We start from the raw sequence: 17,114 nt of genomic DNA, 5'->3' as shown, positions 1-17,114 counted from the left end.
GTATTGGGGTCCCTGCCCTTGGGGAGCTCTTGCTGCAGGAGGAGAGAACAGTGACCAGACAGAACTCTCCTGTGTTCCTGGAGCTCTGCAAACACCCACATGGGGCAAAAGGAGGCTGACCACTCTACCCGGGGGGCCAGGTGGGGCTTCACTCAGAAGGACATCCCAGAACTGAGTTTTGAAACACATGTAGGTGTTTCCTGGGTGAACTAAAGGTGCAAAGGTGTGAAAAAGCAGGGACCAGTCAGGAAACAGGCATTGTCACGAGACCAAAGGAAGGGGTTGTGGGATGGGGGACAGGGAGTGGGGCCATCAGGAAGGCCTGCCTCCTCCCCGGAGAAAGGGCTCGGGCTTCCTCCCAGACACAGCCTGAGAGGTTTTTCCCCTGTTGATATTTTGGCTCCTTCCAGCATTGAAGGGTCTTAAACAGAGGAATGACTGGTCAGAACGGCCTTTCCAAAAGATCCCTCTGCCAGAATTGGAGCTCCCATGCCCCTTGCCCAATTATGACCGTATTTAGGCATATTTCCAAAAAACTCTACTGCCCTCCTTCTAAAAATAACCTTTCCTTGGGGGCACATAATTTCACAGCACTCGATTTCAGAAGGCACTACACATGGTTCAAGACTCGGGACTCATATTGTCCCTGATGGCACGTCTGCAGCTTTTTTGTCCATAGTTTCATAAGTCAAATTACACCCCAGGGCAGGCGTCATCTGGCAGCGGGGGGAGATGAGGGGTGTCTGGTGGCCACAGAGCTTGGGTTCAACTCAGTGTCTTCCGTGTGCAGGTAGAAACCCAGTATCCTCCACAGAGACACGGAATAGTAATAGCAAGCACCTTGTAGGATTGTTCTGAGGGTCAAATGGGAGACTCCTCACACCTGATGAGTGTGTGCCAAGTGCTTGGTGTTATTTTTGACCAATGCACTTTCAATTTCTAGAATTAAAACTGAGTTTTAGGGGAAGAAAAGCATGTAAGTATATACTCTGTGTGCTCCACGGGGCTTTAGATGTGACACGCATGTCATCCAGTTATCCTCACGACACACCCACCAGACGGGAATGGTGCTGTAAGTGCCACAGCTCAAGCTGCACCTGTTCGCGCTTTCATCTCCCGTAGGCCTCAGTTCCCACAGGAGAGACCCCATCTTTCCCACCCTCGCATCCCAGAGCCCAACACGGGGACGGGAGGGGAGGGGAGGCCCAGGGAGCGCTTGCTGGGTCTCAATCCCCGTAGGTTATATGGTCAAAATTGCTCTTGAAAAATCACTTCAGAGGCCCACTCAGGTAGCCCACAAATGTTTATTGAGCACCTACTATGTGCAGGGCCCTGAGCTAGCACCAATGGGCACCTTATCCTTGCCCCACGGAGTGGGGAGTCTAGCCAGGCAGTAACTCAGTGGTTGGTAGAACATCAGGTGGTGCTAAGGGAATAGAGTGATGGGACGATGGGGCCACTTTAGCTAAGGACGTCAGAGGACACATTTCTGAAGAAATGACGTTTGAGCAGATTGACAGAGGTGAGGTAAAAAGTCACGTGTTCATCAGGAGAAAACGTGAGTGCCCCACGGAGGGAGCAGCCAGTTCCAAGGGCCTGGGGTGGGAACCAGCCTGTAAAGTGCCGTACACACGATCTTGTGGGTCACCCCTGTACAATATGTACTCTCTGCCCCTATCCCCCGGAATCCCTTGGTCATGCCCCCCCCCCACCTCACCACGTGCTTTTCCCTCCAACAGCCAGAACCTGCATCTCTCCTTCCCAAGGCCACCAGGGCACGAAGCCACTTTGCACATGGAGGTAGAAAGCAGGCCCCCTGGGAACCGACATCGCCCGCCCACCCCTGCAGCCTTCAGCCAGTGCCCGCGGTGGGAACAAGGACTGAGGAGTGACTTACACCCCAGAGCTGCGGCAGGACCGGGCTGGGCCCCCACCTGAGGTGACACTGCTCTCTGCTTCGGAAAGGTCCTGCTTCACCCACTCCCTTAGCATTCTCCAGGGAGCAAGTCCTTACTGAGTCACTTGATAAGAAAAACAAACACATAGCCAGGGATGTCGCGGTGTGTGGCAGCGAATACATCTGCAGAGTATCATTTTACATTGTTTAAATCGGGGGTGTGGAATGTGTACCCGCGGGCTGTACATACGGCCCTCGAAATCATTTGGTCTGGCTCTGCCAAGGCAGCCACAGGCGGGACTTGAAATTCAATAAATCTAGGAGATCTTTTCATAGCTAATTTTTAAGTAGATAATTTTGTATGGCCCCAGAGTGTTGTTATAAATACCCAAATGGCCTTGGCACAGAAAAGGTTCCCCAGCCCTGGTTAAATGATGGTGACAAATGCATAGACTTGACTGTTGGATTACACACACATAGGATGCTTCCCCCACCGCATGACAGCCCATGCTCCAGGCCTCCAGAACCCCAGACTGGGGACAGAATGAAGGCCTGTGGCCTGAGCTCAAGGCACTGCCCTTTGCCATCAGGAAGGGGATAGTCCTTCTGGACAGTTAACTTGGATGGATCCTCAGGAGGAAAGGAGCTAAAGATTCTTTCCCAATTCTCACGTTGCTCAGGACCTCAAGGGTCAGCCTGAGTGTGTCAACCACACTGGGTTGACATCTAAGCTGGTAACAAAGCCACTTCCCCTGCATCCTTTGGTCCTTCCTCACCCCAAGCGCAGCCAAATGCTTTTTATCCGGAGTCCCCCCCCCCCAGTAGCACAGACTTCAGTGCGTTCGTTCCTCCCTCTGCCCACAGACATTGACTCAGCACCCGTGTGAGCCAGCTGGTGGGAGGCACTAAGGCAGGTGCCCAGGATCCTGCAGGTGCCCAGACGGAGGGAGCATCTGACCCTGAGGATCCCAACAGCTTTGAGCATGATCTCTATCCCAACTGGGGACTCAGTTGTGGTAAGTTATTACAACAGTGGCCCTGAGCCCCCGTTTCAATGTGACCTTGTCATTCCTCCTACTCAGGTGGAGTCTATTTCTCCATCCCTGAATCTGGAATGGACTTATATATTAGTTTTTCTATTGCTCCGTAACAAATTTTCACAAAGTTAGTGGCTTAAAGCAACACTCATTTATGATTTCAGTTTCTGCAAACCAAAAGTCCAGGAACACCTTTCTTGGTCTCCGGTTTGCAGACTTCTCAGCCTTCATAACCATGTGAGTCAACTTCTATAATAAATCTCCTCTTATTATCACTACATATGTGCTATTGACTCTGTTTCTCGAAGGACTCTGACTAATACATCTAGACTTCCAAGGCATCCTATACATTCCTTCCATGGCCGGCTGAACAATGCTACCTCCCTAAGATGTCCACTTCCTAATCCCCAGAACCTATGACACCCATACCCTGTATAAATGTTACCTTATGTTAAAGGGACTTTGCAGATATGATTGAGGGAGAGATGTGGAGATGGGGAGATGAGCCTCGATCATTTGTGTGGGCCCAATCACAAGGGTCCTCATTAGGAGGAGGCAGAGGGTCAGTCCTTGGTTCAGTCATCGATTCCAATGGAGATGCAGCTAAGAAATCAAGAAAAGGCTGAGACTCAGAAGGACAGCAATGGAAGAATCAGCAAAGATCATCAACAACAAAGGTGTGTCATTTGAGACCAAGGCCAAGACCAGCTACACCCTCATATTCCCAGTTACCATGTACTGATATGAAAGTTGGACAGTGAAGGAGACGGATAGAAAAAAATCTGATTCATTTGAAATATGGTGTCGGGGGAGAGCTCTACAGATCTCCTTGACCACCAGAAAGACAAACAAGTGGATTGTAGAGCAAATTAAGCCTGAAACATGGCTGGAGGCAAAAATGACAAAACTGAAGCTGTCCTACTTCAGGCACATCATGAGAAGACAGGGTTCTTTGGAAAGGATAATACTGCTGGGAAAAATTGAAGGCGGTAGGAAAAGAGGAAGACCAAATATGAGATGGATTGACTCCATCAAAGAAACCACGGGCACGAGTCCACAGGAGCTGAGTGGGGCTGTTGAGGACAGGAGGTCATGGACGTCACTCATCCATAGGGTCACCAGAGTCGGCGCTGACTTAAGAGCATATAACACACGTAACAGGCCAGTCAGGGGAAGGCAAAAGTAAAGAATGGACTGATGCAGCCATGAGCCAAGGAACGCCAGCAGCTTCTAGAAGCTGGGTGAGGCAAGAAGTGGATTCCCATCTAGAGCCTCCAGAAGGAACCAGCCCTGAGGATACCCTGACTTTAGCCCCAGTGACACTGATTTGGGACTTCTGACCTCCAAAACTGTAAGATAACAAATTTGTGCTGTCTTAAGCCACTGAATTTGTGATAATTTGATGTAGCCATCACAGGAAATTAATACATCTTTATTCCAGTGCTAGTCACACTATATGGCAGGTGTCTTTCTCACCTGACTGAGCGTACCTCAAGCCTGGACAACTTTGCTTCTCTTGATTTAACACAAAGTCTTAAAAGGGGCTCACAAAAGCTGCTGGAAGAACTAACGAACGGATTAATGCTTATCAGCTTCATCAGCTGCCTGTCTCCCCAGCCTGAAAACACACACACACACACACACACACACACACACACACACACACTAGCTACACAGCTCACCTGCCCACTCACCCCCACCACTCCCAGGGGGCAGCTCTGCTCTTACACCGAAGCCCACTCTAGGCTGGCCAGCAGACAGCTATTTCTCAAGAGCATGTTGATATTCAGGGGGGAGGGTAATTTCTCCCAAAGTAATAATCGGACAAATCTGCAGAGATGCAGGAACGAGAAGCAGAAATTTTGATATGGTTTATTTGAAATGGCAAGAATTGGTGTTCCATCACAGAAATGCAAAAATCATCTTTTCTGATAAACAGGTAATGAGAGCAAGAGACAACCCTGCCCTGCCGGGCGTGGCTCAGCGGTTGAGCATCGACCTAGGATCCAGGGGATCAGGGTTCGATTCCCGGTCAGGGCACACACCCGGGTGGCACGCTCGATCCCCAGTGGGGGGTGTGCAGGAGGCAGCTGATCAATGACTCATCATTGATGTTTCTATCTCTCTCTCCCTCTCCCTTTCCCTCTCTGAGATCAATGGAGATATATTAAAAAAAAAGAGACAACCCTGACCCTCACCACTTCCCCATTCCTCTCCACCCCCAGGTCAGCCCCACCACAGTCACTAAAATGACGGTGACATCTGTAGTTAATGATACCCAGAGAGGTCTACTTTATATCATTAAGGAAGAAATGCAGATTCCACACAGTGTGAATCATACGGCCCCATTTTATTAAAAACAAAGACGTTACATATATATACGTGTTTATATGGACACAGAACAGAGGCGGGAAGAAGATGCGTGAAGATGGTCATGGCTTGATGGAGATGACGCACAGCTGCTTTTTGCTTCTTTTGAAGTTACAAAGAACAAGACTGTTGATGGGATAAAATAAAGTTTAAATAATTCAAAATAAAAGAAATGGAGCGTTTTGCGTGGCAGGGCTACTTTGTGTCCATTCCCGGACCGGCCCGTCCCTCGGCCCCTCCCCAAGTAGGAGGCTGGGGTCCGGTCCCCCCCGAGTAATGGCAGAGTCGTTAGAGAAACTGCAGGCGGCAGGAGTGACCTGGCCGGGGGACCTGGGGGTCACAAAACATAGGGACGCGATCGGGAGGGTGGTTTCCACCTAACAGCCCGAGGAGGACCTGCTTCGGCCTCCATGTGGAGCGCGGGGAGCCCGCGCTCGCCCCGCAGGCCCCTCTCCCTCCGTCTCGCCACGTGGTCCTGCCTGCGCCCCCCCCCTCCCCCGGCCTCGGGTGCAGGCAGGTGCCGCCCCAGGTCCTGCCTAAGGACAGATGCTCGGCATCAGCGCGGGGCTCCCGGCCCCACTCACCCCGCCCCCCTCTCCTGCAGTGGCGGATTTGTTTTAATTCATCTGAACTGGTTACAAAACCACACTCCCACGAATACATAAATAATGGATAAGGGGGAGAGGCGGGGGGGGGGGCGATGTTTTAAAGAAATTCCCGCAGGGCCTGGCAACAGCAAATGCATTTCTGCTGTATCATATTTAACTGTTTGTAAACTTCTGCCGGGAAGATGCGCAGCGGCTGCAAAGACTTCATCGCCCTTCCCCTTTTGGGGCCTAGTGAAACTTGCATTGGGGGGGTGGGGTGAGGTTAAAGGAGGGAGAAGTTGTCAGCCATCGGGGGCCGGGAAGATGGAGAGGGGAGTGGAAAATGTAAGACTGCGCTGCGCGGCTTCCCACAAGACCAGCATCTGCGGGGCTCCGCGCCACGGCTCGGGCCGCCGGGCGAGGCCCCTTTAAGAGCCAGCGCGCGCCCCCGCTCCGCTGGCGCTCACTTTCCCTAGCAACGGCCCCGGGGGAAGGGGAGGTCCAGGCAACGGCGCGCCCGCTCGCAGGGTCACGTGACGGCCCGCAGCTGGAGCGCGAGCGCGCGCCCCCCGCGCGTCCGCCCGTCGGGGCCTGTGCGCTGCGGCGCGTGCGCGAGCGGTGCAGCACCGGCCGCGGGAGCAGGGAGTATTATGGGCTGTGGGTGCCGCTGAGCAAGATGGAGCTGTCTGCAGTGGGCGAGCGGGTCTTCGCGGCCGAATCCATCATCAAACGGAGGATTCGGAAGGTGAGCCGCCGCCCGGGGCGGGACGCCTTGTTCCCGCAGCCGTTGCCCGGGTCCGCGGGCCCTCGGGGCGAAGCGGTCCCGCTAACCCGGGCTCTCTCGCCCACCCCCGCGCCGCCGCCTCCTCGGTCCCCGCATCCTCCCCACCCCCACTCTCCCCTTTTTTTCTTCTCTGTTTTTCAGGGACGCATCGAGTACCTGGTGAAATGGAAGGGGTGGGCCATCAAGTGAGTGTCTCCGGGTCCGGGGGCGAGGGGGGAGGGGAGGCAGTGGACGCCGGGCCTTTTTTCCCCTTGCTGGGTGCTCGCGTTGGCTCCTCGCGCGTGCCTCTTCCTCTCTGGTTTTCATTTTTATTTTCTGCATGTGTGACTCGGCAGGTACAGCACTTGGGAGCCCGAGGAGAACATCCTGGACTCGAGGCTCATCGCAGCCTTCGAGCAGAAGTGAGTTTGGGAAGCTGGCAGGGGCGGCGGGGCCGAGGCTGGGCTGGGGCGCCGCGCGGGGAAACGGGGGAGCCAACCCGGGAGGGCAGCGCGGAGCGGGGCCCGGGAAGGGGCTCTTTTTAACCTTTTGCGTTTCTCCGCCGCAGGGAGAGGGAGCGAGAGCTGTATGGGCCCAAGAAGAGGGGACCCAAACCCAAAACTTTCCTCCTGAAGGTAACCTGGCCCAGCCCCAGCAGCCCCCTCTCGGGCCCCTAGCCCCGCCACCACTCGGGGCCTGCGAGGGAGGGACAGATCGGCGGCCGCCCAGGCGGGCGGGCCTTTCCAGACCGGCCCCAGCTGGGCAGGGGGTGGTTGTGAGCCTTCGACGAGCCCCTGGCAGGAACCCCGGCCGGCTCCAGCTTCAGCAAGCGGGTTCTGGGAGTTGGGGGCCAGGAGGGGAGTAATCCTCGCTGACAAAACCAGGGCTTGGGGAGGCCTGCAGGGCTCCAGGAAGGAGGTGCATGAAGCAGGTGGGGACTGCCCCACCTGAGGTGGTGGAGGGAGGTCACTTCTGTACCTGAGAGCCTGCATCTCCCCCAGCCTTGAGGCATCTCCCCTTGGGCTCTGCCCGGAATTAGAACCCATGTGGTCTCCCTCATATCTGGGAACAGGAAGAGGCATTTGGGGGCCACCTGCTTCCCTGCCCCCAGCTTCTCAAGATTTGTTCTGCATGCCTTTCCTCCTCACTGGGGGGATTCAACTTGAATTTGACCTTAAATCACTTCACTTTGAGTTCATAACCCAGGCTGGGCTACTGGCTTCAGGCCTCTGAGCCTCAATTTCTCACTACCGCTGGCTGTTTCTAGAGGCCCTAATGAAGATGGAGAGTGGGGGAGTGAAAATATAGCACATTAGCCTTGGCAAGGGAGGGAAACCTAGCTCCAGAGGAAGCCATCTTAGTTTTTTTGGGTTTTATTTTATTTTATTTTATTTTATTTTATTGTTGAGAAAGAACAGAGTCTGGAAAAGGGAGGGTAAGATGACTCCAGATGACAGGCAAGGCTGCCGATGAGCCTCCCTGGGCAACTAGTCTGTGCGATACAGCTAAGATTGTCTCAGGGCACCTTCCCATCCCGACAGCCTGTGACTCTGTGGCATTTGGTACAGGAAGGGCAGTGAGGACTCTGCAGAGAGGAGATTGTGCAGAATGCAGAGCTCAGAATCACCAAAGTATCCAAAAGGCTCAAAGCCCAATGAGAGTGGGGTGGGCCTCTCCAGCCTCACCTCCCCACCCAAAAGGACTGTGTATTAGGATTTGCTTTTGGCTTAAAGCAGAAGTAAAAGAAGTGTTGGTTTCCAGAATTACATATTTCTGTGATCCCTGGCCCGGATCTAAACACATCTTGGGGGTCCATGAAGCAGCCTTAATTAACCCTTGATGTTGCTTAGGAGAGATTTATTCAGAGCTGCTGAAGGGCTGGTATGACAGCATCTCAGCGCTGCTGGAGCGCCCCCTAGTGGTGAAGGGAGTAATGACTTGATTCACGAAATGCCTTTTTGAAAATAGTTCTAGTTCCTGAGCAGGCAATGGGCCTAACACAGTGCTGAGCCCCTACATGGATTATCCCCTTTAATACTCTCAACAGCCACATGAAGTGGGGAGTATTCTGTCCATTTAAAAAATGAGAAAGGCGCAGAAGGGGAATTGACCTCCCAGGGGTCCCACCACCCCACTTCATGGCTTCATCCTTTCGGGTTCCTCACCCTGTCCCTCAGAGAGCACGCGTCAGGTTACAGATCAAGATGACAGACACACCAGGAAACCGTGAAGGGGTGGCCTGCAGAGGCAGATGAGAGGACCATGATTGGGAGCCACTGCGAGGCAGCTTGTACAGTAAACCAGTTACACTCGGCACTTTCTGCTGGGGAGTATTTTGAAGGGAACAGGAGCCTGGGAAGGAGATTGCATTATCCCCATTTACACACAGGAAAACAGGCCAGATGAGTTAAATACCTTGCCCGCGATCCCAGAGTATCAGGAGTAGAGTCTAGGTCTTTAACCTTTCATGCTGTCTATAGTACATGCTAATCCCTTAGGGCCATGCCTGTCACCAGGTCAGTACTGTAAACATGTTGGCTGTGGTTGCCATGTTTAAATCACAGGCAGAGCCAGGTCCTACCTACAAAAAATTTTCAGTCTGGAGAGGCAATAGAAGGAGAAAAGTTAAACCAGTCCCTTCAAAAAAAAAAAATTGTACAGGATGGGACAAAAGTAGGCTTACCATTCATAATGGAAAATAATACAATAGTTAATAAATAATAATACGAGAATAAACTTTCATACCACTGTAAACCTACTTTTGCCCCATCCTGTATTTAGAGATTATAAAGGAAGAAATATTTCTCACAAAGTTTGGAAACCATACCTTAGAAAAACTTTATTGCTCATAAGCCCCCCCACCATCCCCCCCATGGATAAATCTAGTCTTTATTGAGTGCTTGCTCCATGCCAAACACTGTGCTAAGCAGGTAACAGGTAGTGATGGTCATAGGAGCGGCTGTGGCGGGTTCTGCTATGATTGCACAGATAGGGAAAGAAGCCCAGGGGCCCACTGAGCCAGGGTTTAAGCCTGGATCTGAGGTTTGCCCACACTCTTAGCCACTCCGCAGGGATTGTCCATCACTCCTGGACTTTGGCAGAACCATTATTACAGTGGTCCAAGGGCTCAGGCAATATGCAGAGGGAAACCACTAACCCCCTGGGGGTGTGGATCAGAAAGAACCGGATCCCCTAAGCTCCTACGGGGTTGAACCTGCAAAAGGCTCTGCTTGCCATGCCAAGGAAAATCCAGTGGCTTTCCCCTGCCTTTGTCTGGGAAGGGGGTGTAAGGGAACCAGTAGTACCTGGCTCTGCTGCCTGGGAGCAAGAAGAGCTGGCAGCCCTGGCAGGGGGTGGCCGGGAATTGTGTGCTGCCACCTAGTGGCTGAAAGGATTGTTGACCAAGCAGCCCCTGGAGGCCCTAAGTGTGTGGTAGGGCCTCCTGTTGGATTAAAGTGTACTTCTAACATCAAATCTAAATGAAGGAATCCTTGCTTACTCAGCAAGTAAGTCAGCAAACACCTCTTCTGGGGGTTGTGGTCAAATACAACCTAGTCTTGTCTGAGGAGCATACAGGCTACCTCCCAGGTGTCAGTTAAGTGTCCAATGCTGTTGTGGGTGAGGTGAAGAGACCCCAAACCACAGATCCACTCTCAGGGAGCTCACAGACTGTGGGAATGTGCCCTTTTCTTGGCCACTACCATCTCCCACCTGGATGAATGCAGTTACCCCTAATGCGTCCCCTGCCCCACCAGGAGCCAGGGATGTGTGTAGAGTACAGATCAGTCATCCACCTCCACCCTCTCTCCAGCCATTGCTTTCAATCCCTTGGCTACTCTGCATCCTTTCAATGCCAGGCGCTCTGCCTCCACCGTATGTCTTAGCAGTGCCCCTTCAGCAGGCCACCTGGGCCTCTGCAACCACCTGGGGCACTGTTGGACTCAGGAAGGACCAGGGCTGTCTCCTGCTCAGGCTCCTTCCAGGATCTGTGACCCTCTCTGTGCTTCTCTGGCCCCACATTTCCTTTATTGCAGCCTAACTGCCTGTTACTTGTTTTCCGGAGGAGCACAGCCTCCTGGGTAGAGGCTGTGTTCATAGTTGTAGCCTCAAGTGGCTGGCACATCCTCATCAGTACTGTCACAGTAAGGGAACAATAGATAGACCATGGAGGACAACTGATATGGCCTTGAGTCCCTTGCTCTGAACCTGGGGTCTCTGGGGGCCCTGCCACACCCCAAGTGTTCCATGATATAGCAGGTGAGCTGCTGCAGAGCCCTGGGGCTTTCCAGTTTCACACCTGGGATGAAGCTGGGCCCAGGTGCCTGGGCCAGTATCCAGCTGCCCACAGAACTCTGTTCAGCTGCCCTGCCCCCACCGTTTTAGTGCAGAGACTGTGAAGTGGCCAGTACCAAAGGCAGTGATCCGGTGGGAGGCAGGTCCAAATAAGATGCATCCTGGTCAAAGGCAGAGAGAGACCACGGGGAATTTGGTATACTGCAAAGTAGGTCACTAGAGCTGGGGTATAGGGTGGAGCAGGGAGGGTCCTTCCTCTCCTTTCTGTCCCTAAGAATTGGTCCCTGGAGGAGTGCCAGGCTGGGCTGGCCCCCTTCACAGAGCAGGGTCGGTCAGGGACTTTTGAGCAAAAGGTTCTCTCTGTGTAGCGTCTCAACTGTTGACACTCCTGTGTCAACAAGGGCAGCCACCACCCGTCTGTCTTCAGGGCCCATAGCAGAGCTTGCATAGGTAGTGTGAGTCTTGGAGCTGGAGCTGGAGCTGGACGAAGGTCCGATTTGCCCTCCTATCTTGTGCACCTGCTTCGCCTGTCTGAATCCGGTTCCTTTTATCTCTAAGATGGGTCCTGAGCAGCGCTGATTCTCCTAAGTGCTCTCAGGATGGTTTAATGAGACCATTTGTGTGAGTGGCTGGTGCAAGGGTCTCGAGAGGAGGGCAGCGGGAAGCTGAGCCCGCACCAACCCTCTCCCTCTCCCCCGCAGGCGCGGGCCCAGGCTGAGGCCCTCCGCATCAGTGATGTGCATTTCTCAGTCAAGCCCAGCGCCAGTGCCTCCTCGCCCAAGCTGCATTCCAGCGCAGCCGTGCACCGCCTCAAAAAGGACATCCGTCGCTGCCACCGCATGTCCCGCCGCCCCCTGCCTCGCCCAGACCCCCAGGGGGGCAGCCCTGGCCTGCGCCCACCCATCTCTCCTTTCTCCGAGACCGTGCGCATCATCAATCGCAAGGTAAAGCCTCGGGAGCCCAAGCGGAACCGTATCATTCTGAACCTGAAGGTCATCGACAAGGGCACGAGTGGAGCCGGTGCCGGGCAGGGGGCTGGAAACCTTGCCCGCCCCAAAGTCCCCTCTCGGAACCGCGTCATCGGCAAGAGCAAGAAGTTCAGTGAGAGCATCCTGCGCACACAGATCCGCCACATGAAGTTCGGAGCCTTCGCGCTGTACAATAAGCCGCCTCCGCCAGGCCCTCTCCCGCCCCCGCCAGCCAGCAAGGCTGACGTTGCTGCTTCCACCGCCCCGGGGCTGCTCCTGGCAGCCCCCTCTGCCCCCTACGACGCCCGCAGCTCCAGCTCCTCCGGCTGCCCCTCGCCAGCACCACAGTCCTCCTCTGACCCCGACGACTCACCTCCCAAGCTGCTCCCGGAGACCATAAGCCCATCTGCCCCCGACTGGCAAGAGCCCGAGGTGCTCGACCTGTCCATCTCTCCGGAGATGGCAGCCACCAGCAAGCGGGCACCTCCTGAGGTCACTGCTGCTGCCAGCCAGGCACTTCCCACTGCCCCTGAGCCTGCCGGCACCTCCGAGCCGGAGGCTGGGGACTGGCGCCCTGAGATGTCACCCTGCTCCAATGTGGTCGTCACCGATGTCACCAGCAACCTCCTGACGGTCACTATTAAGGAGTTCTGCAACCCTGAGGATTTCGAGAAGGTGGCAGCTGGGGTGTCAGGCACCACAGGTGCGAGTGGCAGCAGTGGGGTGAGCAAGTGAGGGTCTGCACCAAGGTGGGGGCTTTGGGGGGACCCTCCTGCCCAAAGTCATACTCTTGCTCCTGCCCCCACCCTCAGACACCTGCCTGTGCTTTGCTTGTTTTCAGTGGCTTGGTGTTGACCCCCGGGATGGGGTTGGGCAGTTGGGGCCTCCTGAAGCCCAGTGGGGCTCAGTCCTGGACCAGATTAGGGCTGGAGTGGGGTGAGGGCACTGGGAATTCCTCCCTCTTATCGTTTGGCACCCTCCCTGCCCATGCACGGTGGGGCCCACTGGGTAACTCGTAGGGAGTCCCAGATCCTGGGGTTCAGCTGCCTCCTCCACATCCCACCCTGTCTCCCTAGCTTGCTTCCAGCTCGTGCACAGCATCTGACCTCTCGGTGCTAATCCGGCAGCCACAGGGCCCCTTAGGAGATTCCCTCCCAGCCTGGGTACCATTCCTTTCCTTCCTCCAGATGCCTGGGCAGGAGGGGCAGGGATAGCAGAGCCCAGACAGGTTGAGGTGAGGGTGGCAGTGCCCAGAGGCATGGGTCTTCTGTCCACTTCTGGAGGAGACTCGAGCACTCCTTTAGGCCCCACCCACCTCTTTACTAAGCCCTGTCTGGAAGGTGGGAGGACCTGGCAGGACCTCCCCTTGCCACAGCCTCCAGCATCTAAAGGCCCCTTTCAGTTCTCGACCAAAGGTGCTACAAGAATCTGCTGTGGAAACTTCCAACTGTGCGCTTGCGTCTGCCGCCCCCTGGTGTGTGTATATGTGTATCCGTATGTGCGCTGGGCACTGGGTCCAAACTCTCCAGGCGGCACTCTTTAGGGTTCCTCAGAATAGGGTCGTCAAAGGCCTGGACCTTCCCATGCCACCAGCTGGGCCACCCCTCCGGTCCCGGGTGTCCTGGGCACATGCACCGCCATGCCCTTCTCCTTCTGGGTGGTCAGCCTGACTGGCCAGGTCTTCTGTGGCTGCACACCTGGCATGGTGGGGACTGAAGTAGAGGAGGGAGACCCTGCCCCAAGCTTCCTCTCCTCCTGGAGAAGGAGGAAGCCTGGAACTGTTCTCAAGGGTCTCCAGCCTCTCTTGCCCCCTCCCTTGCTTCTGACCGCTGAGGCTTTCTCACAGCCCAGCTTGCTCAAAGCAGCAGGAGGCCTCCGGTGCCCTTTGCAGCTTTTCTTGCCTGCTGCTGCCAGGGAGCTGAGGCATCCATGCCAGTAGCAGAGACCAAAGCCCCAATTTTAACCCAGACACTGGGAGGACAGGCAGGCCAAAGTGGGGGAACCGAAGAGAGGGCCTGGGTTCAGGAGAACGGGGGTTTACAGGGCCAGGGTCTGGTGCACTTTGGGGGCAGCCTCGGGAGGCAGCCCTGGGCCACTGTCACTCATTGGCATGAATGGCATGCTCTGCGAGAGGCTCAGCGTAGCTCCCTGGTATGTGTGGTGACAGGAGTCTCAGCTCAGAAGCGTGATGGCAAACGGTAGGAAGAGGCAGAAAGGGAATCCATTTAGGAAACAAAAAGAATGGGAGGACTCTTTCTTTCAGTGTCCCCACCAGGAGCTGCAGCCTGGCCCCTGGCCCTCTGCACCCCTGAGGGCCCTCAGAGGGTTTGGGGGGCTGGCACTCCCGGACCCCTCCCCACCTGCCCTTCGTGTTGGCTCTGTGGCCATCCAAGTGCCAATTGGCTTCCCCCCAAATAAGGGCTGGTTTTCTCCTCTGTCCTGAGAGGTGATTTCCCCCGACCCCTCACCCTAGGTGAGCGACCACCTGGGTGCCAGTTACAGGTGTTTCCAGAGACCATAGAAATGTGTTTTCCTGAGAGTCCGTGTCATTCGTGACTTTTTTTGTAAAGAAGTTGTGTTTTCAGAGGTGATTTTATGACAGGAAAGTGAAAGAATTAGTTTTGCAAAAAACAAAAAAAGGAAAAAAAAGAAATAGAAAAAATATTGTGGGATTCCTATGGGGTTGGGGAGGGAGGGGAGAAAGAGATATTTAAAGAAAAACTGGTAACGCAGTGATTGCACAGGTGAGGTGGCGATGTTTGGGATAGGAATGGAGGCCCGGGCCCAGCGGGTGGGGCCCCGGGGTTGTGGCCAGCGGCCCTCCCTCCTGTCCTGGGCCAGACTCCACACCTGTCCTCGCTCAAAGGAAAGGATAAAAGCTGGTTCCAAGGTAACTAGCCAGAAGATGTAAGGACCAAGCAAATGGAGCTGAGATTTGGCGTGGGGGGCAGTGAGGGTCCCACTCTTGGGCCAGGACCCATTGTTGGTGACTTTCTCCAGGAAGGCTGGTGAGTAGGTGCACTTGGGTTTCTTGCTCTCCTCCGCTCCTTTGCCAGCTTGTTGGGCCATCTGGTTCCCACCTCCACCACCCCATGGGGGGCATCTTCCTCCCCATCACCCCAAAGACCATGACACCCGTGAGCTTCACTGGCCAGGTAGGGGATGCAGGCTTCAGGAAGACAGGAGCTGTGGATGCTGAGAGACTCTTAGGTGGTGATGCTGAGGGATTGGGGGCAACCATGGGGAGAAGGGAATGCCTGCCCCCTTCTCTTTCCACTGGTGGGTGGGTTGCTGCCCCTGACCCCAGCCTTGCAGCCCCACCCCACCTCGGTGTGTGCAGAGGCACGCATGCACACTGCTCTGAGGTGGGCAGCTCCCCTGGGGGCCCTGCGTGGGCACGGTGTCACAAGCAAACAGCCCACCTTACCTCTCTCCAGGGTGGCTTAGAGCAGGGTCCCAGAAGCCCCCCCCACACACACACTTGCACGGATCAGCCTCCTGTGGGCCCTTCCCCCTTGCTGCTTTTCCGTTTGCCTAATTACCAAGCAGAAGTTGCAGTCTGGTTTGCTTTATTTTTATATGTGAAATACCCCCACAGCCCGATCTCCCATGTTCAGTATTGGTTGGGGCATCAGTCACGTCCCCTTAATGCCACTCCTCTTTACCCACATGCCATAGGAAACAGATGAGGTCTGGTGTCTCTAGTTTGAGATGGGAAGTTGGGACCCATCCCTGTCTCATTCCCCTCTCTGACCCTCATTTGCCCATCTGTGAAATGGGTGTATTGGGAGCAAGGCCTCTTCGTAAAAGTACTGCTGGTGTCCAGGCAGCTGCTGAGGAATAAGTGGTGGTTGAGGTTGGTGGGGCTGGGCCTGCAGCCTCCCACAGCTCCATTTTGCTCTCACCCTGTGAAGGGGTCTGGGTCAAAATGAGCTCCGTACTTCCTCTGCTCTGGAAGGAGGCGACGATCAAGTCCCCAGCCTCTGTGAGGCAGGAGAGTGGGAGGAATCACCCCATTTATGGAAATGGGCTCCGAGAGACAGAGCTGCTTCTCGGGGATGAAGAGCCCAGCTGCTCTGGCCTTTGACATTTTTAAAGCCTGTTAAATGGCGGGGCCTGGGCCCTGGAGCCACCACAGAGCTGGCAGGCTACCCTTGAGCCAGGGGTCCCCAGTGAGGGGTCAGCCCTGAGTAGGAAACTTAGCTGGGGGGTGAGGGGTGGAGGCAGGGCCACCACCAGCCTTTCTAGCCCCTGGAGACCCAGGTGAACACCGTCATTCCCACCTTTGGGGGTTTGGTTTGGTTTGGTTTGCACTTGGCCCACGCCGGACAGCGGAGCCCGGCCCCCCGGTCAGCTCCACAGGCTCCCATGCACTAGCCCAAGGCAGCCTCTTGGTGGTTTGTATGGTTTAAGGAATCACTTTAAAAAAAAAAAGGAAAGTGTTTAAAGGTTTTTGTTTTTTTCTGTCTGCATCTCCTCTCATTCAGAAAGCCCAGAATTAAGGCCTCAAACTCTAGGAGAGCGTCTCCCAACCTGACCCCATCTTGCTGACAGTCACCAAGATGCCAAAGTGGGACAGGCTGGATGGGGACTGAGAACCCCACCTCCCAGGCCTGCAGGGCCCCCCTTGAAGGAGTCAGCACCTCACTCCAACAGTGAGTGAGCTCCTACTGTGTGCAATGCTTCCGCTAGGCAAAGGGGGGCTGATAGCCTAACGGGGGACCCTTCGTAAGAGGCCAGCGTAGAAGGAACAGGGAGTTCGCCCCCCCTCCCCCTGCTGTGGGCTAGAGTGGAGATGGAGATTTCTTTTTGTTGGTTTTAATTTAAAAACACAAAGGCCTAAGGAAATGTATCTTATAATTTTTTTTAATTTTTGAAAAGCTCATTTAATGAATTGTGCACGGATGAATTCTATATATATAAAGTATACGTATATAGCTCTATATTTGGGGAGGGCGCTGTCTCTTTTTTCTCTTTCTCATTTTAAAAATGAAGTGTTGTTGCCTTTGTCTGTGGTTCAACCATCCAGCTCCCAGCTGGCTAAACTCTGCCTCCAGTGGTTAAAGATAGGAAACTAGCGGGGTCGGCAGGACATGCCCCAGCGCAGGGGTCCGTCCACCTGCCCCTGGCCCGGAGGCTGCGGGGGAGAAGACGGCTTGTTTCGGGTGTGGGTTTTTGTTCTGTTCCGGATTCGGTTGT

At 54.7% G+C, this 17,114-nt stretch overlaps 1 protein-coding gene and 1 long non-coding RNA gene across 2 annotated transcripts; one reads left to right on the top strand and one right to left on the bottom strand.

The window, feature by feature from the left end:
* Window positions 1-5,265: 5,265 nt before the first annotated feature.
* Window positions 5,266-6,919, bottom strand: LOC308553644. The gene is made up of 2 exons (XR_013998260.1): window positions 6,832-6,919; window positions 5,266-5,430 (listed from the first exon to the last, which is right to left on the bottom strand). It is a non-coding gene; the product is annotated as an uncharacterized lncRNA (long non-coding RNA).
* Window positions 6,431-14,540, top strand: CBX6 (chromobox 6). Its single transcript, XM_081129661.1, has 5 exons — window positions 6,431-6,636; window positions 6,817-6,860; window positions 7,011-7,076; window positions 7,223-7,289; window positions 11,649-14,540. Exons 1-5 carry the CDS (start codon window positions 6,568-6,570, stop codon window positions 12,648-12,650), a joined length of 1,248 nt encoding a protein of 415 aa, XP_080985787.1. The 5' UTR covers window positions 6,431-6,567; the 3' UTR covers window positions 12,651-14,540.
* The last annotated feature ends 2,574 nt before the right edge of the window (window positions 14,541-17,114 follow it).

The sequence above is a fragment of the Miniopterus schreibersii genome (assembly GCF_964146895.1).
Source record: "Miniopterus schreibersii genome assembly, chromosome: 2".
NCBI classification, from domain to species: Eukaryota; Metazoa; Chordata; class Mammalia; order Chiroptera; family Miniopteridae; genus Miniopterus; species Miniopterus schreibersii.
This window is presented reverse-complemented; position numbering and strand designations above follow the sequence as displayed.